This window comes from Osmerus mordax, chromosome 23, assembly GCF_038355195.1.
Source record: "Osmerus mordax isolate fOsmMor3 chromosome 23, fOsmMor3.pri, whole genome shotgun sequence".
NCBI lineage: Eukaryota > Metazoa > Chordata > Actinopteri > Osmeriformes > Osmeridae > Osmerus > Osmerus mordax.
In genome coordinates, this window is record NC_090072.1 from 1,080,588 (window position 1) to 1,104,047 (window position 23,460).

Here is a 23,460-nt window from a genome sequence, read left to right on the forward strand (position 1 = left end):
GCAGATTTGCATTTAAACATGTTGAATTTCATGTAGATTATGTAAAACGATGCAATCCACCAGTAGACACGAGGCTAGGCTAAGCTAGGCTGTAGAAGCCCCTGAAAATCACGTTAGGCAGGATAAGATAACAGCCACATACCCCTGCAGCTATGCTATGCTATGAAGGCTAGGCTAGGCTAGGATAGCTAGCAGGTTGATGTCCACTTGGGTAGACTTGGCTAAGGTAACTAGCTTCAGCTCCCTAGTTCTGTACCCCTACCATTGTGCTATGCTAGGCTAGCCTAGGCTAGGCTAGCTGGGATCAGACACCCTATGGTGAACAGTGGCACTAATGCCAGACAAACAATCGTCTCACCAGACAAGCTTCCTGTAAGCGTCTGAGAGTTCTGGAAAAGGACAACAACAGCCAGAAGCAGCTTTGGTGATGAAAACACCAGAGACTGCCTCATTCCGGAACTCTGCCCCGGTTCTAGAATCCTCTGTGTAGAACGTCGGGATCACAGCTCTAGTTCTAGAACTCCCATGTTCCCCTTCACTCTGACGGCATCACCAGGGACAAGTGACATCAAAATCAGGTTAGGAAAACTGGACAGACACACACACAAACTTGAACCCTCATGCCCCTAACCCACATTAACTCCCCCCTCCCTCTATCTCTCTCTCTCTCCCCCTCTCTCTTTAATGACCTGTACTAATGATTAAGCTACTAGAGGATTCTGTTAGTCCAGTGTGTGACAGCTCTGCAACTAGAACCCATTCTGTCACTGATAATATTCCTCTCTCTCTCATCATCATAATCTCTCTCTCTCTCCCAGTCTCTCTCCTCTCATCATCCCTCTTTCTCTCTATCTCTTGTTCAGTCTCTGATAAGGTCTGGCTGTCCTCACTCCTTCTCCAGTGACACTATCCGGTGTCTGTCCAGACCTGGATTTGTGCAACTGGCAGCCATCTTGGATCCACATTGCAGGCTTGGCTGGGAGCCAACATGGCAGATGGGTGGTGTCTTCCCAGCCCTGCTCCTCTTCTCCTCCTCTTACCTGGAGATGAGGATGTAGAGGTGGTCTCTCTCTCTTCCTCTCTCTCTCTGTATCTCTCTCTCTCCCTCCATCTCACTCTCTTCACATTCTCCAACCCCCGTATCTGTCTCTTTCATCTCTCTCTCTCTCCGTATCCCTCTTTCTCTCCCAGAGCGGAATGTGTACAAGCGGTTGCCATGGTAGCGATATGAGGCTACTATGAATGAACAAAAGCATAGAGAAGATGGAGAGGAGAGACAGAGGGAGAGAGAGGGAGAGGGTGAGTGAGGGTGAGAGAGGGAGAGGATGAGAGAGGGAGAGAAAGTGAGAGAGGGAGAGATCCACAGCCTGCCATATCAGATTTTATATTTTGGTGAAAAAAGGAGGAGAGGGGGAGGTGAGGAGAGGGGAAGGAGGGGGAGGGGGAGGTGAGGAGAGTGGCAGGAGGGGGGAGGGGAGAGGGAGGGAGGGCTAGTTTGGTGAAACACTAATGGAGCCAGACAGGGGGATGGTGAAGGTTAGGCTGGTTTTCAAGAAGCAAAAAATCATTTTAGCCTTCGAGTGAATACATGTTCTCCATGCAACAGCTTGTCATTTAAAATGACTGTGTTTAATAGTGACAGGACACTGACCTACAGGGATAGAACCAGCTATTCTCATGCTAATGATGATCTCATAATGAACAGAAAGCACCTTTAAACCAACCTTATCATTAAAAACAGAAAGAAGCATTGTGTGTGTGTGATTAACATCCCTGATCAAATCTGCATTTAAATCCAAACAGTGTGCATCACAGTATAGCTGGCGGCAATTCCTTTTTGTGTATTAAATCAAACGGTCTCTGGCCTTGTTCCTTCATTTTAAGAATGGATTGGTGTGTTTGGTTTGTACCCCAGGGCAGTTCAGACACAGTAGGATTCAATTAACGGCCAATTAAAACTTGTGAACTGAGACGGGCCAGTCTTAAGCAAATATAATTAGTCCAATTAAATCACCAAGGGGCTGGGGGCACCAGTGTGTGTGAATGTGTGTGCGTGAATTTACATTTTAAGTGTGTGTGTGTGAATTTAAGTTTTAAGTGTGTGTGTGTGTGGGGGGGGTTATATTCCCTCTCTCCTGGGGACTGGATGAGCTCAAGGCTAGATCAACGAACGAAGGAAGGAAGGATGTGATGTTTTTGGACATTTACCCATTTTTCTGTTCTCGTTTTCTTGCCCTCTCTCTTTTCATCCTTCTTTTTCTCTGTGGTGATCCGACAGCTGATGAACTAGTGTCTGGGTGGATATACTGCTGAGAGAGAGGGCGAAAGAGAAATAGAGAAGGAGAGAAAGAGGGAGGGAGATAGTGAGAGACAGAGAGAGACAAATAGAGAGAGGGAGAGTGCATTTAAACTGGTTGATACCAGTGTTCTATGTGAGAACGTTTGGGTTTGACGGTACACGGTGGATATTTGGGTTCTTGTTTTGAGGCTCGACCTCCTTTTAATCAGCCCTAAATAACCTCAAAGCCTCTTAGACCCCACAGAGAGTACTGCTAGAGTCCTAGCAGGTCTCACTGGGGGGTATGTGTGTGTGTGTGTGTGTGATCCTTTCTCCAGCCATCTGGAACACTTTCTAAAAACTGATTATTTTTTTCCATAAGTCACATAATTACATATTTAAGACCTGTATGGTTTATCCATCTTTTCATCCCTCTCATCGCTCGTTAGAATCCTGTCTCTCAGCCCCTCTCTCCCCTCCTCCCCTTCTCTCTCCTTCTCCAACTCATCTCTCAGCCCCTCTCTCCCCTCCTCTCCTCCCCTTCTCTCTCCCTCTCCAACTCATCTCTCAGCCCCTCTCTCCCCTCCTCTCTCCCTTCCTCTCCTTTCCAACTCATCTCTACTATCATCTCCAGTGTCAACACCTTTCTCCTCCCTTCCTCCTCCTCATCCCTCCATCCCCCTCCTCCCTTCCTCCTCCTCATCCCTCCATTCCCCTCCTCCCGTCCTCCTCATCCCTTCATCACCCTCCTCCCTTCCTCCTCATCCCTCCATCCCCCTCCTCCTCTCTGACGTTTATCCATATTCATGGCTTGATTACTGAGGCTGATCGTTTGTACATCTCTCACCTAACATCGCCTCTGTCTTTCCCTCTCTCTCTGTGTCTCTCTCTGTCTCTCCCTGTGTCTCTCTCTGTGTCTCTCCTCTCTCTTTTTTTCACTCTCTTTCTCTCAAAACCCTGTTATACATGTGCAGCTAGTCCAGATCTCCATCGGCTGTTTGGTTTCGCTGTGAGGATCACACCAGTCCACATCTCTGTAGGTGGGTGGGTGGGGGGGGGGGGGGGGGTGTTGGTTGGTGGAGGGAGAGGGGGTCTACAGCCATGTGGTTTCCCAGAAAACAGAAACATGTTTGTTATTCTTTGATCTGCATGTCTGTCATTGTTCATCTCATAATCTGTCTTTCACAAGTCCAGTACTCTGGCCTCAGCAATTATCCCAGGAAATAATCTGGGAGTGGTTAGTGCAATTATGACTGTCAATGATCTCTTGTCTGTGTGTGTGTGTGTGTTTCCTCCTGCGTTTGTGTGTCCTCTTTTGTGTGTGTGTGTTCTCCTGTGTGTGTGTGTGTGTGTGTGTGTGTGTGTGTGTGTGTGTGTGTGTGTGTGTGTGTGTGTGTGTGTGTTCTCCTGTGTGTGTGTGTGTGTGTGTGTGTGTGTGTGTGTGTGTGTTTCCTCCTGCGTTTGTGTGTCCTCTTTTGTGTGTGTGTGTGTTCTCCTGTGTGTGTGTGTGTGTTCTCCTGTGTGTGTGTGTGTGTGTGTGTGTTCTCCTGTGTGTGTGTGTGTGTTCTTCAGTTCAGCCACAGTCCAGCAGTTCCTCTAATTACTGGGGATCGTTGTTGTGAGGTGAGTGAGCTCTGTGACATTCTAATCTTCCACCTCACACTCCAACAATACACACTCTAAACCTAGACCATTCACACACACACACACACATACATTCACACACACACACACACGTACATTCACACACATACACACACACACCAAGCGGTAAACCACAACACCCGCCAAAAATCCCACTGTGTTCTCAATCACAGCTTAACCTCCCCTTTTGCCCCCCCACCTCCTCCCTGCCCCCCCCCCCCTCCTTCCAAGAAAAAACAAGTCATTAGTGAAGGTAGCCCTCTATTCACACAGCAACCTCATTTCCTCCCTCTAGCCCTCCTTCTCACTTGTACACAATCTAAAGACTATCACTCAGATTTTTACTATTACAATTCCAGCAAATTACTCATATAGGAAACAGATGTGAGTTTTGCACAAAATATAGCATATTCATAATAGAAAGATTGATGTGAAGAATATATTCATAGCTTAACATTCTCTCTCTCTCTCTTACATTCCCCATGCGGGTGTGTGTGCATGGGGGGAGGGGGGAGGGGGGGTTAAGAAACGGGGGCTCATCGTAGAGGGGTTCAGGGTGGCATAATCTGCTTAATGTTAACCAGGGCATCATCTTCATCAGGCCTTAATAATTGATAGTCCCCATCTGGCTGTGTGTGTGTGTGTTTGTGTGTGTGTTTGTGTGTGTGTGTGCAATGATGGCGATGATTGTCAGACACTGTCTGTAGTTGAGCCAACAAACAGCTGAGAGAAAGAGAGATAGAGAGACTTTTGATGCTCTTTATTGAGACATTCTCACGTTAAATCCACTCGGCTAAAACAATCCTTTTCTGTTTTCAGAGAGAGAGAGGGAGAGAGAGGGAGAGAGAGGGAGAGAGAGGGGAGAGAGAGAGGGTGAGAGAGGGAGAGAGAGAGAGGGAGTGAGAGAGAGCTCCCTTCAGCACCAACTTCCTTTTTCATTTAGTTAATGAAAGCTGTTAGTGTAATGAGTAAGTGTGTGTGTGTGTGTGTGTCCTCTTGCCCCCAAGGGCACTGGTGCCAAAATCTCTTAGTGACCCCCTTCTCCCCCCTCCTCCCATCTGGTGTGTAAACTAAGTTAGACTAACTACACAGATGGATGGATTGATATATAAAGGGATGGATGGATGAGTGGATGAGTCATATGTTTTCCTGTGTCTTCCTGCATAAATTAATTTCTGATCCAATCATTTCTCCTTACAGCTGCTGCTCTCACAAAAGGTTGTGTATGAATGTGTGTCTCTCTGTGTGTGTCTCTCTCTCTCTCTGTGTGTGTGTGTGTGTGTGTCTCTCTCTCTCTGTGTGTGTGTGTGTGTGTGTGTGTGTGTGTGTGTGTGTGTGTGTGTGTGTGTGCGCGCGCGCCTTGACATCATACTATTTCCTTGTCCCTCTCCATAGGAGCATCCATTTGTATCAGACATGGTGTCACACACACACACCCTCCCTAACACACACAAACCCACACACACACACACACCCTCCCTAACACACACACACACACATTAACCAAATGTGTGCAGGGTCATGGTTTGAAGCCTCCTAGCAACACGGTATGAATGACAATGTAAGTAACCGTGACAATCCCTTTAAGACATGCCCAGCACTCTGATTGGTTCCTTTGTCTGATGTATGTGCATGTTAGGGTGTGTGTAGAGTAGTGTAGAGTGTGTGTGTGTGGATGTGGGTTGTGTGTGTGGACACATGAAAACATATTAGACCTCCTACAATCTTTGAAAAGTATGGGTCACCATATTGGGGGCTCAAATGTATCTATAGCATACATTTTTTCAGTAATGATTTGATTATAGTTATGTTTAATCTTAATAAGTGTTTATCATGACCGCTATGACTTCACCTGCCCTACAGGGGGCGCCAACACACATTAGCCACGCCCCTTGCCCTCAGTTCATTTCCTGTAGTCCACCAAAGTCAACAATGATGGAGGAGCTCAACTTCAGACACATTCTAATGAGTTTGCTCTCAGCGCCTCACAATAGGTGCAGGCTCGGGTCCACGCGTTCTGTTTGCTGTTTAAATTCCAACGGTTCCAACGTCTTGATCTGTATATTTGTCTTTCTTTCTGTTCTCTCTCTTACCTCTGACCCCCTCTTCATCTCTTTTGTTCCTCCTCTCTTTCTTTCTTACTCCTAGTCCTCCCTTAATCCGCGCCCCTGACCCTCTGCTTTTGTCCTCGCGGCGGGTACAAGTCTGCACTCCTGCCCCGTGAAATCGGGGGAGTCACCAGTCACCCACGCGCCCCCTGTGATGTTGTAGTTCTCGCGCAGATTAAAAGAGGGAAAGAGACAGATGGGTGCCGGGTTGAGTCTCTGTAGCTGAGCCGACGTCTTTATAAGTAAACAGACAGCGCGCTCCCTTCCTCCCCTTCACCATACACTGAAAACACTCTGAGGATTTGACGCTGGCTTTTATCCGACACTTGTGTCTAATTATCCTTCCTCCAGCGAGCCTACTGTTCAGTCCTCATTGCACGAGCCCACTTTGACAGGTGCCTCGAGCCAGCGAAAGATTTATAGGTTTAAGATTAATTTAAGGTTTATAAATGGACATTCATTTATCTATCACGTTTAGGCTACACCCTTTTGAAATGTATTAAAATATACGATTTCGTTTATTTATCCTGCTTTGGTTGTAATCAGAACTAAACTGTCACAATGAAAATTATGCGTTAGTGAGTTTCAATAATAAGTTTTATTACGAGCATATAAAGCCTTGAGTCATGTGACATCATACCTGTTGTCCTCTCTTGCACGCGGGGCGGGGCACGAGACTAGCTCAGCCGTCAGACCGACCGAGCGCTCGAGCAGCAAGCAACACAGAAACAGCGAACAGGCTACATCTCGGTTTTTACAACACACTCATTCCGGTTTTGCCGGTTGTTATGTTGTTGCGTGGAGATAGACTTGATACATTTTCAGGGTTTCGTAAAAAGGAATATTTCTGCATGTTTAAATCCGGACGTTTTTTTTTCCAGCCCTGGGACAGCTCGAGCCAGGGGATTTGGACCGGAGAGAGAGAAAGAGAGAGAGAGAACGACTCGCGCCTGTGTTTCCCTGAAGGAGGTCTCTGTAGAATGGACGTGATTGCAGAACGGAAACCATGCTGAAAAAAATCCCTAACTTTGTCTTACTTTGCACGGAGTTGATAGTGAAGATGACTTACACGTAATTATACAAATTGCATAAAGAATGACTTTTCGCCATGTTTAATTCTTCCGTTGGTTACACTTGACAATCATCTTTGAACGCGCGCGCTCTTGTCGGTTCTCATCAGTCCAGAGAGACTGCCGCTAAGGCATATTTTTTGGGGTGTTGAATATATTCTAGGTTGCTTGAGATTACACCCTGTGCGTGCGCTTTACCGAGCAGCGACAGCTCACCGTTCACTGGAAGTAGACCGGGGATTAGCCTACAGAGCCCGCACTGCACGAGCATGTCACGGAGCTAAGAACGGGACCTTTCCGTTTAAACCCCCGGTCCAGGAGAGGCACCTGCACTTCAGTTGACATGACGGCGCTCGGCTGGCTGGCGTTCAGACTGCTCGCGCTCTGCCTCTTCCTCTCCGGTTCCCAAACAGCGACCCTGGCGAGTCTCGGAGGTGAGTGTTTGTCCAGTTCTTCGGTGGACTAAAACCGATTTAAGCTACACAACGTGGAGAAACACACATAGTAGTGGTGAATAATGGTGACGTTGTTGTCCGTGGAGTCCGCTGTACAGAAAATGATTCAGGGGGTTGTGTTTAGTGAACCGGTGGAGCCAAGCGCGTGACAACACCTGGGTATCCTGCATACAGACTGATAGATGATGACAAGATTTAGTCCAGAAAGGGAGATGTCGTTGGTCTTTGTAACATTAATAGGCCTAATTCCAAATCTCTAGCTATTTTTTCCCGTTTAGTTGCACGTTACGGACCTGACAGGAATTCTGGAATCTTTGGGATTCTATTGAGATTTGGAATCTGTCACTCACTGTTCTTCTGTATGCGTCTAGTGAGTCCGGTGGCTGTTTGATTATGAACAGGTGTGAGACCGGTATTAATCTGTCAACTGCAGCTTTCTCAGTGATGACACGACCATGGGTGGGCTTGTGTGTGTGTGTGTGTGTGTGTGTCGAGAGATCTCACATGCTTTTACCACACCTTTTTTGGCTGTGTCTGTTTTGTTGCAATCAGTGCCCTTGAGTTTGTAACTTGGGGAGAGAGAGAGAGAGAGAGACATTGGGAAACAGAGATAAATAGACACTGGGAGACAGAGAGAGAGAGAGACACTGGGAGACAGACAGAGAGAGACACTGGGAGACAGACAGAGAGAGACACTGGGAGACAGACTGGGAGACAGACAGAGAGACACATTGGGAAACAGAGAGAGAGAGACACTGGGAAACAGAGAGAGAGAGACACTGGGAGACAGACAGAGAGACACATTGGGAAACAGAGAGAGAGACACTGGGAAACAGAGAGAGAGACACTGGGAGACAGACAGAGAGACACATTGGGAAACAGAGAGAGAGACACTGGGAAACAGAGAGAGAGAGAGACAGAGAGATACCACAGAGGATTCTCTCTCTGTGTTGTGTCCGAGTGCGGAGACATAGAGCGGATAGGACTGGAGCAGCAGTCTAACAGTCTCCCCTTTGTACCCGTGACCCTGGAGGTCTCCGCCAGTCTCTCGTGCTTTCCGGTTCCAGAGAAACAAGTCGTTAGCATGCGCTCCAGACAGCATATCCACCACAACAATACAATAAGCCAGCCAAATAGAGAGGCTAAAACTGTCAAGAGAGAGCTGTAAGTGATAGTTATGTCTTGTATATACGTGGAAACCTCGCTCGCTCTTGCTCCCTCCCTCCCTCTCTGTCTCCATACTTGTACTGAGAGTACCATCTGTTTGGCGGTGGCTACGTGGGCTATACCGGGGCATGTGACCGGCGCAGCGGGTAAGGAGGAGATTTAAAGATTTGCGCCACGTACGTTGACAACTTGGCCCGCTCTGCTGCGCTGCATGGCGTCAGACGGAGGTTCTAGAACGCATTGGATGCTTTTCGGGGGCGCTTTAGAATACCACATAGAACGGTACCAGGCGTCGTGGGAGCGTCGGGGAACCGTTTAGCACTCCGTCCTGTGAGAGCAGAGGATGATGGATGAATGCAGTGTCCCTGCAGTCGGAGCCCAGCTCCGGTGATCCACGCTGCAAGCGCTCATCCGTCCAGTTGTAACGAAGACCGAACATGTCAGAGGTTTTAGAGAAAAGAAGATTGTCAACTGTCAGACTGTTGGCAGTTTATGAAGTCACATATGGCCTGTTTATGTGACATGCTGGGTGACAGATGTGTGTGTGTTTTGAAAGGGTGGATGTTGCCACATTGTAGGCCAGGACAGCGTGTGTGACAGTGTAGCTGTAGGTAGAACACTGTGGAGGGAAGGAGAGAGGGAAGGGAGGGAGGGAGGGAGGGAAGGGAGGGAGGGAGGGAGAATAAGATGGAGCACGAGAGGGAGGGGAATAGAGGGAGAAAGAAAGAAGAATCCTCTTGCATAAGGGTGTTTGTTTTATTCACTTGAAGCTTACAGCAGACGGACATGTGCTTGGAGAGTATTATGGTCTGTCGTCATGATCCAGCCTGTATTATGGTCTGTCGTCATGATCCAGCCTGTCAGCATTAAAGCTGAGCATCCTGGTAGGAGAGACACACAAGGATGTGTGTGTGTGTGTTCATGCACCTGTGTGTGTGTTCATGCACCTGTGTGTGTGTGTGTTTGACACCTCTTCATGTCACCTGTCTGGTAAATACAGACTGTTCCCTGAAACACTGTCATGACGACACACACCTGATCTGTTCTGAAACACTGTCATGACGACACACACCTGACCTGTTCTGAAACACTGTCATGACGACACACACCTGATCTGTTCTGAAACATTGTCATGACGACACACCTGATCTGTTCTGAAACACTGTCATGACGACACACCTGATCTGTTCTGAAACACTGTCATGACGACACACACCTGATCTGTTCTGAAACACTGTCATGACGACACACACCTGATCTGTTCTGAAACACTGTCATGACGACACACACCTGATCTGATCTCCAGCTGTACTGACTACGCAGTGGCAGTGGTGGCTGTTGGTATGAAATGTAACTTTGGATGAAATGGATGAATAACATGTAGAATGTAAGTCCAATCAATTGACCACCCAGTGAGTGTGTTTGTGTGTGTGTGTGTGTGTGTGTGTGCTAACAGGAGCAGAAGCTTGCCCCCCCCCCTCTATGTCCTGGTTCTAATGCCTTTCACATGAGTCTACTTAGGGGGCCCTGACTGGGGGGGGGTCATACCACTGTGACATCACACACCACCTCACCACTGTGACACGCACCTACACTGGCTGAGGGAGGCTGGAGAGGCTGGGGGAGGTTGTAGAGACTAGGGGAGGCTGGAGAGGCTGGGAGAGGCTGGAGAGGCTGGGGGAGGTTGACTGCTGAGGTAAACACATTTTTAAGTGACAGCTGTGAGCAGGTAGCCAGAAGTTGTCATACTCATAATTCTAGTCAGAATATGAGTCTGAGAACTCTCCGTTGGGCTGTGACTATGGGGCGTGTTTCAAACGAACCTGGAAAACAAATGCCTCTTCGCTCAATTGGATAGATCTACAACCAATCAGAGCAACGTAGTATGTTAACTTTTACGGAATCCTGTAGGAAGGACGGCAAAAACATATTTTCCATCGACAAATGCCTTGATTGCGTTTCTCTGTTCCTCTTTCAAAATTAATGGGCTGTCGATGTCTTCTAAAACAGACTCGATGGCAGAATCATAACATCCCAGATCTCCAGCGGCAGCCATGTTTGTTCAAAATGAATTCAACTTAAGTGCTCTTTTGTGACGTGGGTGATTACGTTACTGTTGATCATCTGTCCATCATCGTATAAAGCCCGCCCTGGCAATTTCATTGGTCCGCCCAGATTCTGGTTTTCTGTAGTTGTCCCCAATACGAGACCCTCCAGACCCAACTTCCCGACCAAATTTTTTTGTGGGCGGGACGAAGTTGGGCTGGCAGCCAGGCTAGTGAGCAGGAGCTGTCAGTATAGACCATTGAGAGAGAGAAAGGGAGAGAGACATAGAAGGAGAAAGAGAGAAAGGGAGAGGAGAGAGATATAGAAGGAGAAAGGGAGAGGAGAGAGATATAGAAGGAGAAAGAGAGAGGAGAGAGATATAGAAGGAGAAAGAGAGAGAGGAGAGAAGGAGGGAGAGAGGAGGGGTCATCTCATTGCTGTTTTGTCAGATTCATTCATAAATTCTTCAGGTTCCAGTCAAGTCTTCCATTGTCTGGTGGAGAATGTTTTTAACACAAGCTACTGTCACTGCTGCTAGACACACACACACACACTATAGGCGTTTGATGATTATAGAGGTCATAAGGTCAAGGGTCGTTCATACAATCTACGTAAGCAGATTGCTTCACATTCCTCTGTATGTAGGACTCTCTGTATCTTTCTCCCTCCATTCTCCATCTCTCCATCATCTCCATACTGTAGGCTGGTGATGAATGGTTAACTCACACACAGTCGAAGGTCAAGGATGTCGTAGGAGGTTTTAACGCTCGTGTCTTCCTCCATCCCTCCTTTTTTCCTCCTCTGTCATCCCTCTCTACTTCCCTCTCCTCTCTCTTCTTCCTTACTGTCCTCCCTCTCCTCTCCTCTCTCCTACCTTTCTCCTCTTCTCTCCTCTCCTCTTCTCTCCTATTCTCTCTCCTCTCCACTTCTCTCCTCCCTCTCTCCTATCCTCTTCTCTCCTCCCTCTCTCTTCTCTCCTCTTCTCTCTCCTCTTCTCTCCTCCCTCCCTCTCTCTTCTCTCCTCTTCTCTCTCCTCTTCTCTCCTCCCTCTCTCCTCTTCTCTCCTCTCCTCCCCCTTTCCTCTCTGTGTTCAGTGTATCATGAGAAGATCCATCCTTATCTACTCTAATCAGTATTGATCACACACACCTTGTTCCCAAGGTGACCCGGCCTTCAGAAACAGGAGGGTGTGTGTCCAGACAGTCAGGGAGATAGAGGTCACAGTCGAGACCAGGAGGTCAAGGGGGTCTCCGTGACTACGCAGACAGCCTCCGCTTAACCCTCGGCCCTCCAACAACTGCGATTGGTCTGAACCGGAGTATGGCCAATCAAATTGAAGAACTCCTCTGGGAGTTGGCCTGAGACACATTTGCACAAATTGATTGGCTGGTAAATAAGACTCATCCATTGATTGGTTGACCTGCCTGCCTGCCTGTTATTTGTTTGACAAATTAAGGTTGATTAATAAATGAGTGAGCAGGTTCTGGGGTCTAGGTTTAGGGTTGTGATTGCAGACTTGTAGTTGTGGGGTCTGTAGTTCCACGATGTCAGTGTGACCTGAAGGCCAGACAGGCTCCAACAGTAACAGCAGTGTGACCTGAAGGCCAGACAGGCTCCTACAGTAACAGCAGTGTGACCTGAAGGCCAGGCAGGTTCCTACAGTAACAGCAGTGTGACCTGAAGGCCAGGCAGGCTCCTACAGTAACAGCAGTGTGACCTGAAGGCCAGACAGGCTCCTACAGTAACAGCAGTGTGACCTGAAGGCCAGACAGGCTCCTACAGTAACAGCAGTGTGACCTGAAGGCCAGGCAGGCTCCTACAGTAACAGCAGTGTGACCTGAAGGCCAGGCAGGCTCCTACAGTAACAGCAGTGTGACCTGAAGGCCAGACAGGCTCCTACAGTAACAGCAGTGTGACCTGAAGGCCAGACAGGCTCCTACAGTAACAGCAGTGTGACCTGAAGGCCAGGCAGGCTCCAACAGTAACAGCAGTGTGACCTGAAGGCCAGACAGGCTCCTACAGTAACAGCAGTGTGACCTGAAGGCCAGACAGGCTCCTACAGTAACAGCAGTGTGACCTGAAGGCCAGACAGGCTCCTACAGTAACAGCAGTGTGACCTGAAGGCCAGACAGGCTCCAACAGTAACAGCAGTGTGACCTGAAGGCCAGGCAGGCTCCTACAGTAACAGCAGTGTGACCTGAAGGCCAGACAGGCTCCTACAGTAACAGCAGTGTGACCTGAAGGCCAGGCAGGCTCCAACAGTAACAGCAGTGTGACCTGAAGGCCAGGCAGGCTCCTACAGTAACAGCAGTGTGACCTGAAGGCCAGGCAGGCTCCTACAGTAACAGCAGTGTGACCTGAAGGCCAGGCAGGCTCCTACAGTAACAGCAGTGTGACCTGAAGGCCAGACAGGCTCCAACAGTAACAGCAGTGTGACTAGTGTGACAGGCTCCTGACTGGTCTGACTCAGCTCTCAGACCAGTCAGGAGCACACATGTGATGCAGCCAGGGGTTATGTGTGTTCCTGCCGAACATACAGGAACAGTGTTTACAGTATGTCTGGGCCTGACCCTGCTCCTCCTGTCTGTGTGTGTGTGTGTGTGTGTGTGTGTGTGGGGGGAACACTTTATGTTAGTCTAAAGCTGTAATACGTCAGTTTGTCAGACAGACTCTCTCCATATCTCTCTGTCTGTCGCTTCCCCTCGTTTATCTCTGTCTGAATGAAGGAGGAGAAAAGGGGGAGTGGGAAGGAAACACACACACACACGTGCACACACACACATGCGTGCACACACACGCACACACACACGTGCACACACACGTGCACACACATGCATGCACAGACACGTGTGCACACACGTGCACACACACAAACGTGCACACACACACATGTGCACACACACGCGTGCACACACACACGTGCACACACACACGTGCAAAAAAAGAAAGTGAAAGTGGTGTAAGCACCCCCCTTCACTGTCCCCAGCAGCTCTCTGACGGAGTAGGTCTGACTGAGCAGGTCTGACGGAGCAGGTCTGACGGAGCAGGTCTGACTGAGCAGGTCTGACTGGAGGAACTGCAGCTGGGGTGCTGGCAATGTTAAACACCTGAGTGTGTGAGAACACAAGAGAAGAGGGTGTGTCTTACAGGGGATGCAAATACACACATACTGTACTTACACACACACACACACACACACATACTGTACTTACACACACACACACACACACATACTGTACTTACACACACACACACACACACACACACACATACTGTACTTACACACACACACACACACATACTGTACTTACACACACACACACACACACACACACACGCCTCCAGGGGAGAGTGTGTGTCATGCTGAGTTACTGCTACTGTTCTACATCTCATCAAGGTAACACACCTGGTGGTTATTAAGACCTGGTAAAAATCACACACACCTATACACACACACACCTATACACGCACACACACACACACACCTATACACACACGCACATATACACCCCCCCCGCCTCACACAACGCACACACACATTGTGATCTTTAAGTAGCTTCAAGAAGCCTGTTAATGACTAACCTGAATAAAACCACTGGCAAGGCTGCCCGTAGCTACCGTGTGTGTGTGTGTGTGTGTGTGTGTCTGAGTCATTCTATTACAAAGCTAGCCTTTCCTGTCTCTGTTGCAGTGTAGTAAATCATACCAGCCCAACCCTCATCTTACTAAGTACCCCCCCTCTCTCTCTCTGTCTCTCTCTGTTACACACTACACACACACTACACACACACTACACACACACTACACACTGCCCGGCTGTTCTTCCTGTTCTGGTTTCTATGGTACTGGCTAGCATGGAACTATACGATGACAGGATTTCTAATGAATATTCCAAAGAATACACACACACACACACCCTCTTTTTACACACACACACACACACTTTCTCTTTTACACACACACACACTGACATGCTGCTCCTACTCTGTGTGTATTGAATAGATCTTCCGTTGCAAACAGACATGGATCGATCGGTTAATGAAATCTCTTTCCTCTCTCTCCCTCCATCTCTCTTTCTCTCCATCCCTCTCTCCTCCTCCCTCTCTCCTCCTCCCTCCCTCCCTCCACCCCCCCTCTCTCCTCCTCCCTCTCTCCACCCCCCCTCTCTCCTCCTCCCTCTCTACCAGTGCTAGTAGCAGCTAAACTCTAAAGTGTTCAGGCTCTAATGGAAACAGCCATGGAGATACAAAGGGGGACACACACTAATTTGCATTTGAACACACATTTCTATTAGAGAGGATGTTGGGGAATTGAAACCCTTGTCCAATCTTCCTTTCATCCCCCGGTATCTGGGAGTGGGGACTGAGGGTGGTGGTGGTGCAGCTCTGAGGATGATCTGGGGACTGAGGGTGGAGCAGCTCTGAGGATGACCTGGTATCTGGGGACTGAGGGTGGAGCAGCTCTGAGGATGATCTGGTATCTGGGGACTGAGGGTGGTGCAGCTCTGAGGATGACCTGGTATCTGGGGACTGAGGGTGGTGCAGCTCTGAGGATGATCTGGTATCTGGGGACTGAGGGTGGTGTTGGAGCAGCTCTGAGGATGGGGGGATGAGATGGAGGAGAGAAACAGGAGGGTTTACCACAGGAGAGCTGGGAGGACTGGAATGGCCTTGCTATGCTATGCTATGCTATGCTATGCTATGCTATGCTATGCTATGCTACACACACACTTACATACACCTACACTCACACACATGCATACACACACTTACTTGAAGGCCATCTGGACTGTGAAGTCTGGAAGCAGACTGGGTCACACACACACACACTGTCTGCGTTGATGGTTGTGTGTGTGTGTGTGGTTGTGGAATTAAAGAGGAAATTATAAAAGGGTGGAAAACAGGTTTTAACGATTTCATTTAGAATCTGTGATACAGATGGTCTCTCCCCCTTCTCTCTCTCTTTCTCCCTGTCTCTCCCCCTTCTCTCTTTCTCCACCTTCTCTTTCTCCCTCTCTCTCCCCCTTCTCTCTCTCTTTCTCCCTGTCTCTCCCCGTTCTCTCTTTCTCCGCCTTCTCTTTCTCCCTCTCTCTCCCCCTTCTCTCTCTCTTTCTCCCTCTCTCTCCCCCTTCTCTCTCTCTTTCTCCCTGTCTCTCCCCCTTCTCTCTTTCTCCACCTTCTCTTTCTCCCTCTCTCTCCCCCTTCTCTCTCTCTTTCTCCCTGTCTCTCCCCCTTCTCTCTCTCTTTCTCCCTCTCTCTCCCCCTTCTCTCTTTCTCCCTCTCTCTCTTTTTCCCTCTCTCTCCCCCTTCTCTCCCTCCCTTCCCCCCATCACTCTCTTTCTTTCTGTTGTTCCATTTAAAACATACATCTAACCGTAACACAATATCAACCATGAATTCATTAAAATCTTTCCTACCATTAATAGCATACAGGAATATATTAATTCTGGTCAAAAATACCAGGTTAACCGTACAAAACAGGTGGAGGGGAGGAAAGTAGGGAGGGAGGGTTGGAAGGAGAGAGAGAGCTGTGTTTCAGAATGCTGAATAATGTGTTTTTGGAGAATGGAGTAACCTTGGTAAATTAGATCTACCACTCCCACCCCCCTGCCTGCACACACACATGCACACACACACACACACATACACACATGCACACACACACATGCACACACACACATGCACACACACACATGCACGCACACACACATGCACGCACACATGCACGCACACACATGCACGCACACACACATGCACGCACACACACATGCACGCACACACACATGCACGCACACACACATGCACACACACACACAGGCACCTACACAGACACACACTGATATTGGTTCAAGGCAGCCGTCCTGTAAAAGTTGATTAATTCTGATCCACATTATTGTAATTGAAGGTGTGGCTCTGTGTGTGTGTGTGCGCGTGTGTGCGTGCGTGCGTGCGTGCGCGTGTGTCTCGTGGGGGTATTGGCCCCAGACAGACACCAGGCTCTGTTTGATTTTACAAAGAGGGACAGGTCTGGTAAGAGCTTCATTACAGACACACGAACACACCACGCACGCACACCACACACACACACATACCACAGACACCACACACCACACAGACATACACACCACACACACATACACCACACAGACACACACAGCCTTTTGACTTCACAGTGGGAACCTATTAATGGAGTCTGTGTTCCATTCAGAGCGTTATTAAGAAGAACACAAAAGGACCCAAACCATCTTCAGAGAGAGAGGGGGTGAGGGAGAGAGAGGGGGTGAGAGAGAGAGGGTGAGGGTGGAGGTAGTGGAGTCTTTGTTCTGTGACGCATCTTGATGACATCACAGTGGGATCTCATCAGCTAAGTGCCTTTATGTAGACAGCTATGCCAGGGAACATTATGATGAATTAGATTATTGAGACATACACACACACATACACACACACATACACACTCTCTCTCTCTCTCTGCACTGCTTTTTTGTGGTTTTGCTGGACAAACTTCAGACATTTGTCCATTTGTGTTCATGGGATGACACTCACACACTCTCACACACACACCCACACTCTCTCACACACACACACACACACACACACACCGGTCCTGTCTTTTACTAGACAGGAAGTGCTGAGTGTTTACGACCAGAGGAAGTGTGTGTGTGTGAGAAAAGGAACTGCTCAGTCAGGTGACCTACTTACAGAACCAGCAGGGTGTGTGTGTGTTTTACACTGTTAGATCCCATGGTCTACTGTGAAGTTTAGTCAATAGATATTAAAAGGTTTTTCTCTGGACAGACCAGTCACAGTCCAGCTAGGTTTTGACCTGTTCGCTGGATGAGTGTATTGTATAAAGCTGGTTAACAACTTCCTGTTGTTAGTTGTCAGTCTTTTATTTACATGATGTGTTTGGCTGGAAAACACCATCTATCTCCCTTTCTGTTCAGCACTTTACATAAACACACCCTGCAGCCGCCCTGGTTCTCCTCTCCCTCCCTTTTGGAGAGAGAAAGATACAGAGAGAGGGAGAGACAGAGAGGGGGGGAGGGAGGTAAGTGGATTAAGAGAGTTTGCACCCAGGCTCTGTTTAGGTTTGCTGGTCACTCAATATCAGTGTGCTAATGGACACAGTGTGTGTGTGGGCATGTGTGTGTGTGTGTGGGGGGGGGGGGGGTCCAGGGTTGTGACTAGTGTTTCTGGTTCTGTTCAGTTGGCCTTGTTTCTATCAGCAGCTGATAAAGGGTACACACACACACACACACACACACACACAAAGCCATACTGGCCATTGCCAGGAATGAGCTAACAGTAATTAATCTAGCTTCGGCCTGTGCTGGCCAAAGTAACACACACAGAGACACACACACACATACAGAGACACACACACAGAGACACACAAAAACACACACATACAGAGACACATAGAGACACAGGTGACCTACTTTGCTGAATGTCTCTTTGTTCAGTTATGCTCTCATGTTTCTGACAGGCTCCTCCTCCTCCTCAGGTAACACACACACCCACCCACACAGGTGTTTACCCTGGCTGTCACGTGTGTGTGTGTGTGTGAATGCTAAAGTAAACAAAGGAAAGGTCATTGTAAGCTTAATTTGACTTCTATTGTTTTTCACCATGCACGCGTGTGTGTTTGTTTGTGTGTGTGTGTGTGTGTGTTAGACAGATCAGAGCCAGCAGACAGTGTTTGGGTGTTGTGATGGGGGTTAAATGTGTGTGTGTAAAGCTGGGTCAATAAGGACACATAACCTCCAAGTCAAAAGCCAGACAGTTGAAGGTCTGGAGATTCTACTACTTATAGAGGCAGGGGGGCTTTGGTCTTAACACTGCTGTTAAACCCTCCCCTCCTCCTCTCCCCCTCCTCCTCTCCCCCTCCTCCTCTCCCCCTCCTCCTCTCCCCCTCCTCTCCCCCTCCTCCTCTCCCCCTCCTCTCCCCCTCCTCCTCTCCCCCTCCTCTCCCCCTCCTCCTCTCCCCCTCCTCTCCCCCTCCTCCTCTCCCCTTCTCCTCTCCCCTTCTCCCCCTCCTCCTCTCCCCCTCCCCCTCTCCTCCTCTTGTCCTAACTGTAGCACACGGGCAAGACCCTCACACATGAATGATGATATGGTTACATAACTGGCCCACACACACTCTCACACACACACACTCTCACACACACACACACACACACTCTCACACACACACACACTCTCTCTCCCTAGCCTGCAGGTCTGGCTGTGTATGGTTAGTTACAGATATCAATAGTTCATGAAGCACGATGAGCTAAATTTATACTGCTTCATCAGGGATGAGACAAAGACAGATAAAGATGGGGAGAGAGAGAGAGAGACATTTACATTTTAGTCATTTAGCAGACACTCTTATCCAGAGCGACTTACAGTAAGTACAGGGACATTCCCCCGAGGCAAGTAGGGTGAAGTGCCTTGCCCAAGGACACAACGTCATTTGGCATGGCTGGGAATCGAACTGGCAACCTTCAGATTACTAGCCCGACTCCCTCACCGTTCAGCCACCTGACTCCACGAGGAGGAGTCAGATGGGAGAGGAGGGAGAGAGAGAAAGGGGAAGAGAGAGAGAGCGTGTGTGATTCTAGGATGAAGGTTAGGGTTGGCAGAAAACACATCCATAAACGTCAGAACATCCTTATCACATTTAATCTATTTCTTTCTCTTTAGTTTTTTAGTTCTATTATTGACAGCAAGGTATCTGGTGGTTGACCTTTATTATCATGTTACGCTTCACACACACAGACACACCCAGACACACACACACACACAACAAAGCTTCTAAAGGTCCTGCCAAATTATTGAAATGTTCTAGGAATTATGTAGTTCAACTGGTTAGGTGTGAGTGTGTGTGTGTGTGTTTGGGAAGTGCAGCTATTGTGATGGAGGGTCAGGAAGGAAGAAACTCCGCCCCCCTCTTCCTCCCGCCGCCCAGGGTGACGATGATGTCACAGACAGGAGCTGCAGGGCATCGTGGGAAATGCCCTTTAACCCCGTTGACCTTCTGCACCACACACATGTATGCATAACACATACTAACATTCACAAACACACCCACGTTCACAAAAACACAAAGAAAACTAGTGAAATGACACACTTTGTTCTAAATCAGCCGCTCATGATTATAGTGTGTGTGTGCAAGAGTGTGTCTGTGCAGGAGTGTGTGTGTGTGTGTGCAAGAGTGTGTCTGTGCAGGAGTGTGTGTGCAGGAGTGTGTGTGTGTGTGTGTTTGTCTGTGCAGGAGTGTGTGTTTGTCTGTGCAGGAGTGTGTGTGTGTTTGTCTGTGCAGGAGTGTGTGTGTGTTTGTCTGTGCAGGAGTGTGTGTGTGTGTGTTTGTCTGTGCAGGAGTGTGTGGTTCATCTTACACACTGCAGTATTTCTGCATGGTCAGCGTGGCGGTGTGTGTAGAATTAAGGGGGGTCACTGTAGCGTGACATGATCGATGACAGGACAAGTGTGTGTGTGTGCGTCTTTCTATATGTTCATGTAAATCACATATGCTCTATGTCAGCATACTGGGTCTACCGTGTGTGTGTGTGTGTGTCTATTGAGACCCATGGGTGTGGGGGATGGTCTCACTGTGGGATTGTGGTTGATGTGGTCTTTAGAGACAGACTCAGCCCTTAGGTCTTCACTTTGACATATTCACCCTTCCTGTCTTCAATTTTCTCCTCCTCCCCCTCCTCCTCTTCACCTCCTCATCCTCCTCCTCCTCTCCTCTTCACCTCCTCATCCTCCTCTCCCCCTCCTCTCCTCTTCACCTCCTCATCCTCCTCTCCCCCTCCTCTCCTCTCCTCTTCACCTTCTCATCCTCCTCTCCTCTTCACCTCCTCCTCATCCTAGTTTCCTTCCTTTGTGATGTGGTTTGTTTCTCTTCCCTCTCTCTGCTAGCCAGGATCCGCTTGGACATACAGACTGTGTGTGTGTGTGTGTGCGTGTGTGTGTGTGGGTGGTTGTGTTGGTGTGTGTGTCAAACTGTTGTCCATATTTAGTATTTGATATGTGCAGTATATATAGTATGTACAAAACACACTGCCAAGATTATCCAGAACAAGACCTAAGGCTTTTGGAAACACATACACAGACTTACAGCCCACACACACACACACAGCCCCCCCCCCACACACACACACACACACACACTATATCTGCTCCTATCGTCCGCCCACATAGAGTAGTGTGTATTGATCTCTGACTCACATGAGCTGGGAGAGGAGAGAGAGTAGAGATAGATGGAGAGTGTGTGTGTATGTGTGTGTGTGTGTATGAGAGAGACACACCCTTGCCTGTCATCTTAGTGTATACAGGTGTGTGTAAGAGGTGTGGTTGTTACATCAGAAGGACAACAATGGTGTGATGTAGAACACACACACACACACCCGAGGGACAGAAAGGTTTGTTGATGTTTGCATCTCAGGTCTTCTCTCCCTCTCCGTGCCTCCCTCTCTCTCCCTCTCTGTTCCTCTCCCCCTCCCTCTCTCTCCCTCCCTCTCTCCCTCTCTCTCTCTCCCTCTCTCTCATGATTCTTGTGCATCACCCTTAAACACTGAGCGAGGGTGCGGATATGTGTGATCTGCCTCTCAGATGATTTGTGATAGCATAAGGGGTTAGGTTAAGTGCTTTGTCCTAAGGGAGGAACCATATCTCTCTCTCTCTCTCTTCCGCTCTCTCTCCCTGCCATTATGGCTCACCACATGAGCTGCAGTTGCACCAAAAGCCCAGCTTGGAGGGTGAAACTGTCCTGCCTAGACACAGTGGAGTCACTCAGCCAACTCAGCTGACTATCAAACTCAGGCTGACACACTTAGTGTTTTTCTCCTTCCTCTCCCCCCCTCTCCTCCCCCCCCCCTCTCCCCTCCCCCCCCTCTCCTCTCCCCCTCTCCCCTCCTCCTCTCCCCTCCCCCCTCCTCTCCTCTCCCCTCCTCCTCTCCCCCTCTCCTCCTCTCCCTCTCCTCTCCTTCCCCCCTGCCTCTGTGTTATATGTGTGGTCTCTATGCTTTGTGAACAGTGTGTGTGTGTTATTGACTGTAAACAGACGTGTTTACTGGGAACGTTCTAGAGTGCTGGTGAGGCAACACCCTTCTAGAATGCTGACCTTTGTCACAGGTCTTCTCTCTCCCTCTCTCTTGTGTTCTCCTTGTGTCTCTCTCCCCCTCCTCCCTCTCTCTTGTGTTCTCCTTGTGTCTCTTTCCCCCGCCTCCCTCTCTCTTGTGTTCTCCTTGTGTCTCTCTCCCCCTCCTCCCTCTCTCTTGTGTTCTCCTTGTGTCTCTTTCCCCCGCCTCCCTCTCTCTTGTGTTCTCCTTGTGTCTCTCTCCCCCTCCTCCCTCTCTCTTGTGTTCTCCTTGTGTCTCTCTCCCCCTCCTCCCTCTCTCTTGTGTTCTCCTTGTGTCTCTCTCCCTCTCCTCCCTCTCTCTTGTGTTCTCCTTGTGTCTCTCTCCCCCTCCTCCCTCTCTCTTGTGTTCTCCTTGTGTCTCTCTCCCCCGCCTCCCTCTCTCCTCTCTGTGATCTCTCGTGACAGGGGAGTGTTGTACTAAACTTCTTTCTACAAAGTAACAAACACACTTCAGAGGAACGAGGGAGAGAGAGGGGGAGGGAGGAGGGGAAGGGATGGAAGAGAGGTCTGCCTTTATTTGCATGAATGATATCATCCACCGTCTGTGTACTGTAGGTTGTTCTCTCTCTGTCTCTCTTTCTTTCTCTCTCTTTCTCCTCTCTCTCTGTCTCTCTTTCTTTCTCTCTCTTTCTCCTCTCTCTCTGTCTCTCTTTCTTTCTCTCTCTTTCTCCTCTCTCTCTGTCTCTCTCTTTTTCCTCTCTCTCTGTCTCGCTCTTTCTCTCTAGTTCTTTGTCTCTCTTCCTATCGCTCTCTGTTGTGTAGTGCTTCTCATGTGAGAGAGAGAGAGAGAGAGAGAGAGAGAGAGAGAGAGAGAGAGAGAGAGAGAGAGAGAGAGTGTATTTGCTTAGTTTGTTTTGAGATACTTGTCTCCTACTATATATTCAGCTGTAAGGTCACACACCTTCTACTAGGGAGGTGCAACACACACTAACACACACACACTAACACACACACTAACACACACACACACACACTAACACACACACACACATGCTAACACACACACTAATGTGTGTTAGCATAAATGTTAGTGTGTGCAAAAAATTTGTGACTTTGCAATGCTATCTTGAGGTGAAAAGTTATAGATTAGTAATCTGTTGAAGGGACACACAGAATCAGGAAATAGAGAAAGCACAGTTGGAACTGGTTTGTGTGTAAGTGTGTGTGTGTGTGTCTGCGCATGTGTGCGTCTGCGCGTGTGTGTCCATGCAGAGAGCAGCTGTATAGAGTCAGTAACAGTGACAGTGAGTTCATTGTTGGTGTGTCTGAATGAACCCATGAGAGGACCAGGGACCAGGGGGCGAGGGCCAGAACCCTCCCTGCTGAGAGAGGGATGTCCTGGGATACAGAGAGCTGTCACTGCCCCTGGGACCTGGAGGAGGAGGACCAGGAGGGAGAGAGGAGAGAATTACAGAGAGAAAAATGCAGAGAGAGAGAGAGAGATGATCAGACAAATAGTCACAGAAACACACACACACACATTAGACATTGAGTTGGGCGGACAACCATGAAAAAAGACTGACACGCACCCAAACAGAGTGGCAGCACCACACACACACACA

General features: G+C 48.7%; 1 protein-coding gene across 1 annotated transcript in view; it reads right to left on the reverse strand.

Annotated features, from left to right (window-relative positions):
- The window catches only part of m1ap (meiosis 1 associated protein), a 42,533-nt gene extending 26,982 nt beyond the window's left edge, over positions 1 to 15,551 (reverse strand). The window contains 3 exon segments of the mRNA XM_067261980.1: positions 13,746 to 13,875; positions 15,132 to 15,362; positions 15,541 to 15,551. Of these exon segments, the coding sequence (XP_067118081.1) occupies positions 13,746 to 13,875; positions 15,132 to 15,362; positions 15,541 to 15,551 (372 nt within the window).
- Positions 15,552 to 23,460: the final 7,909 nt, after the last annotated feature.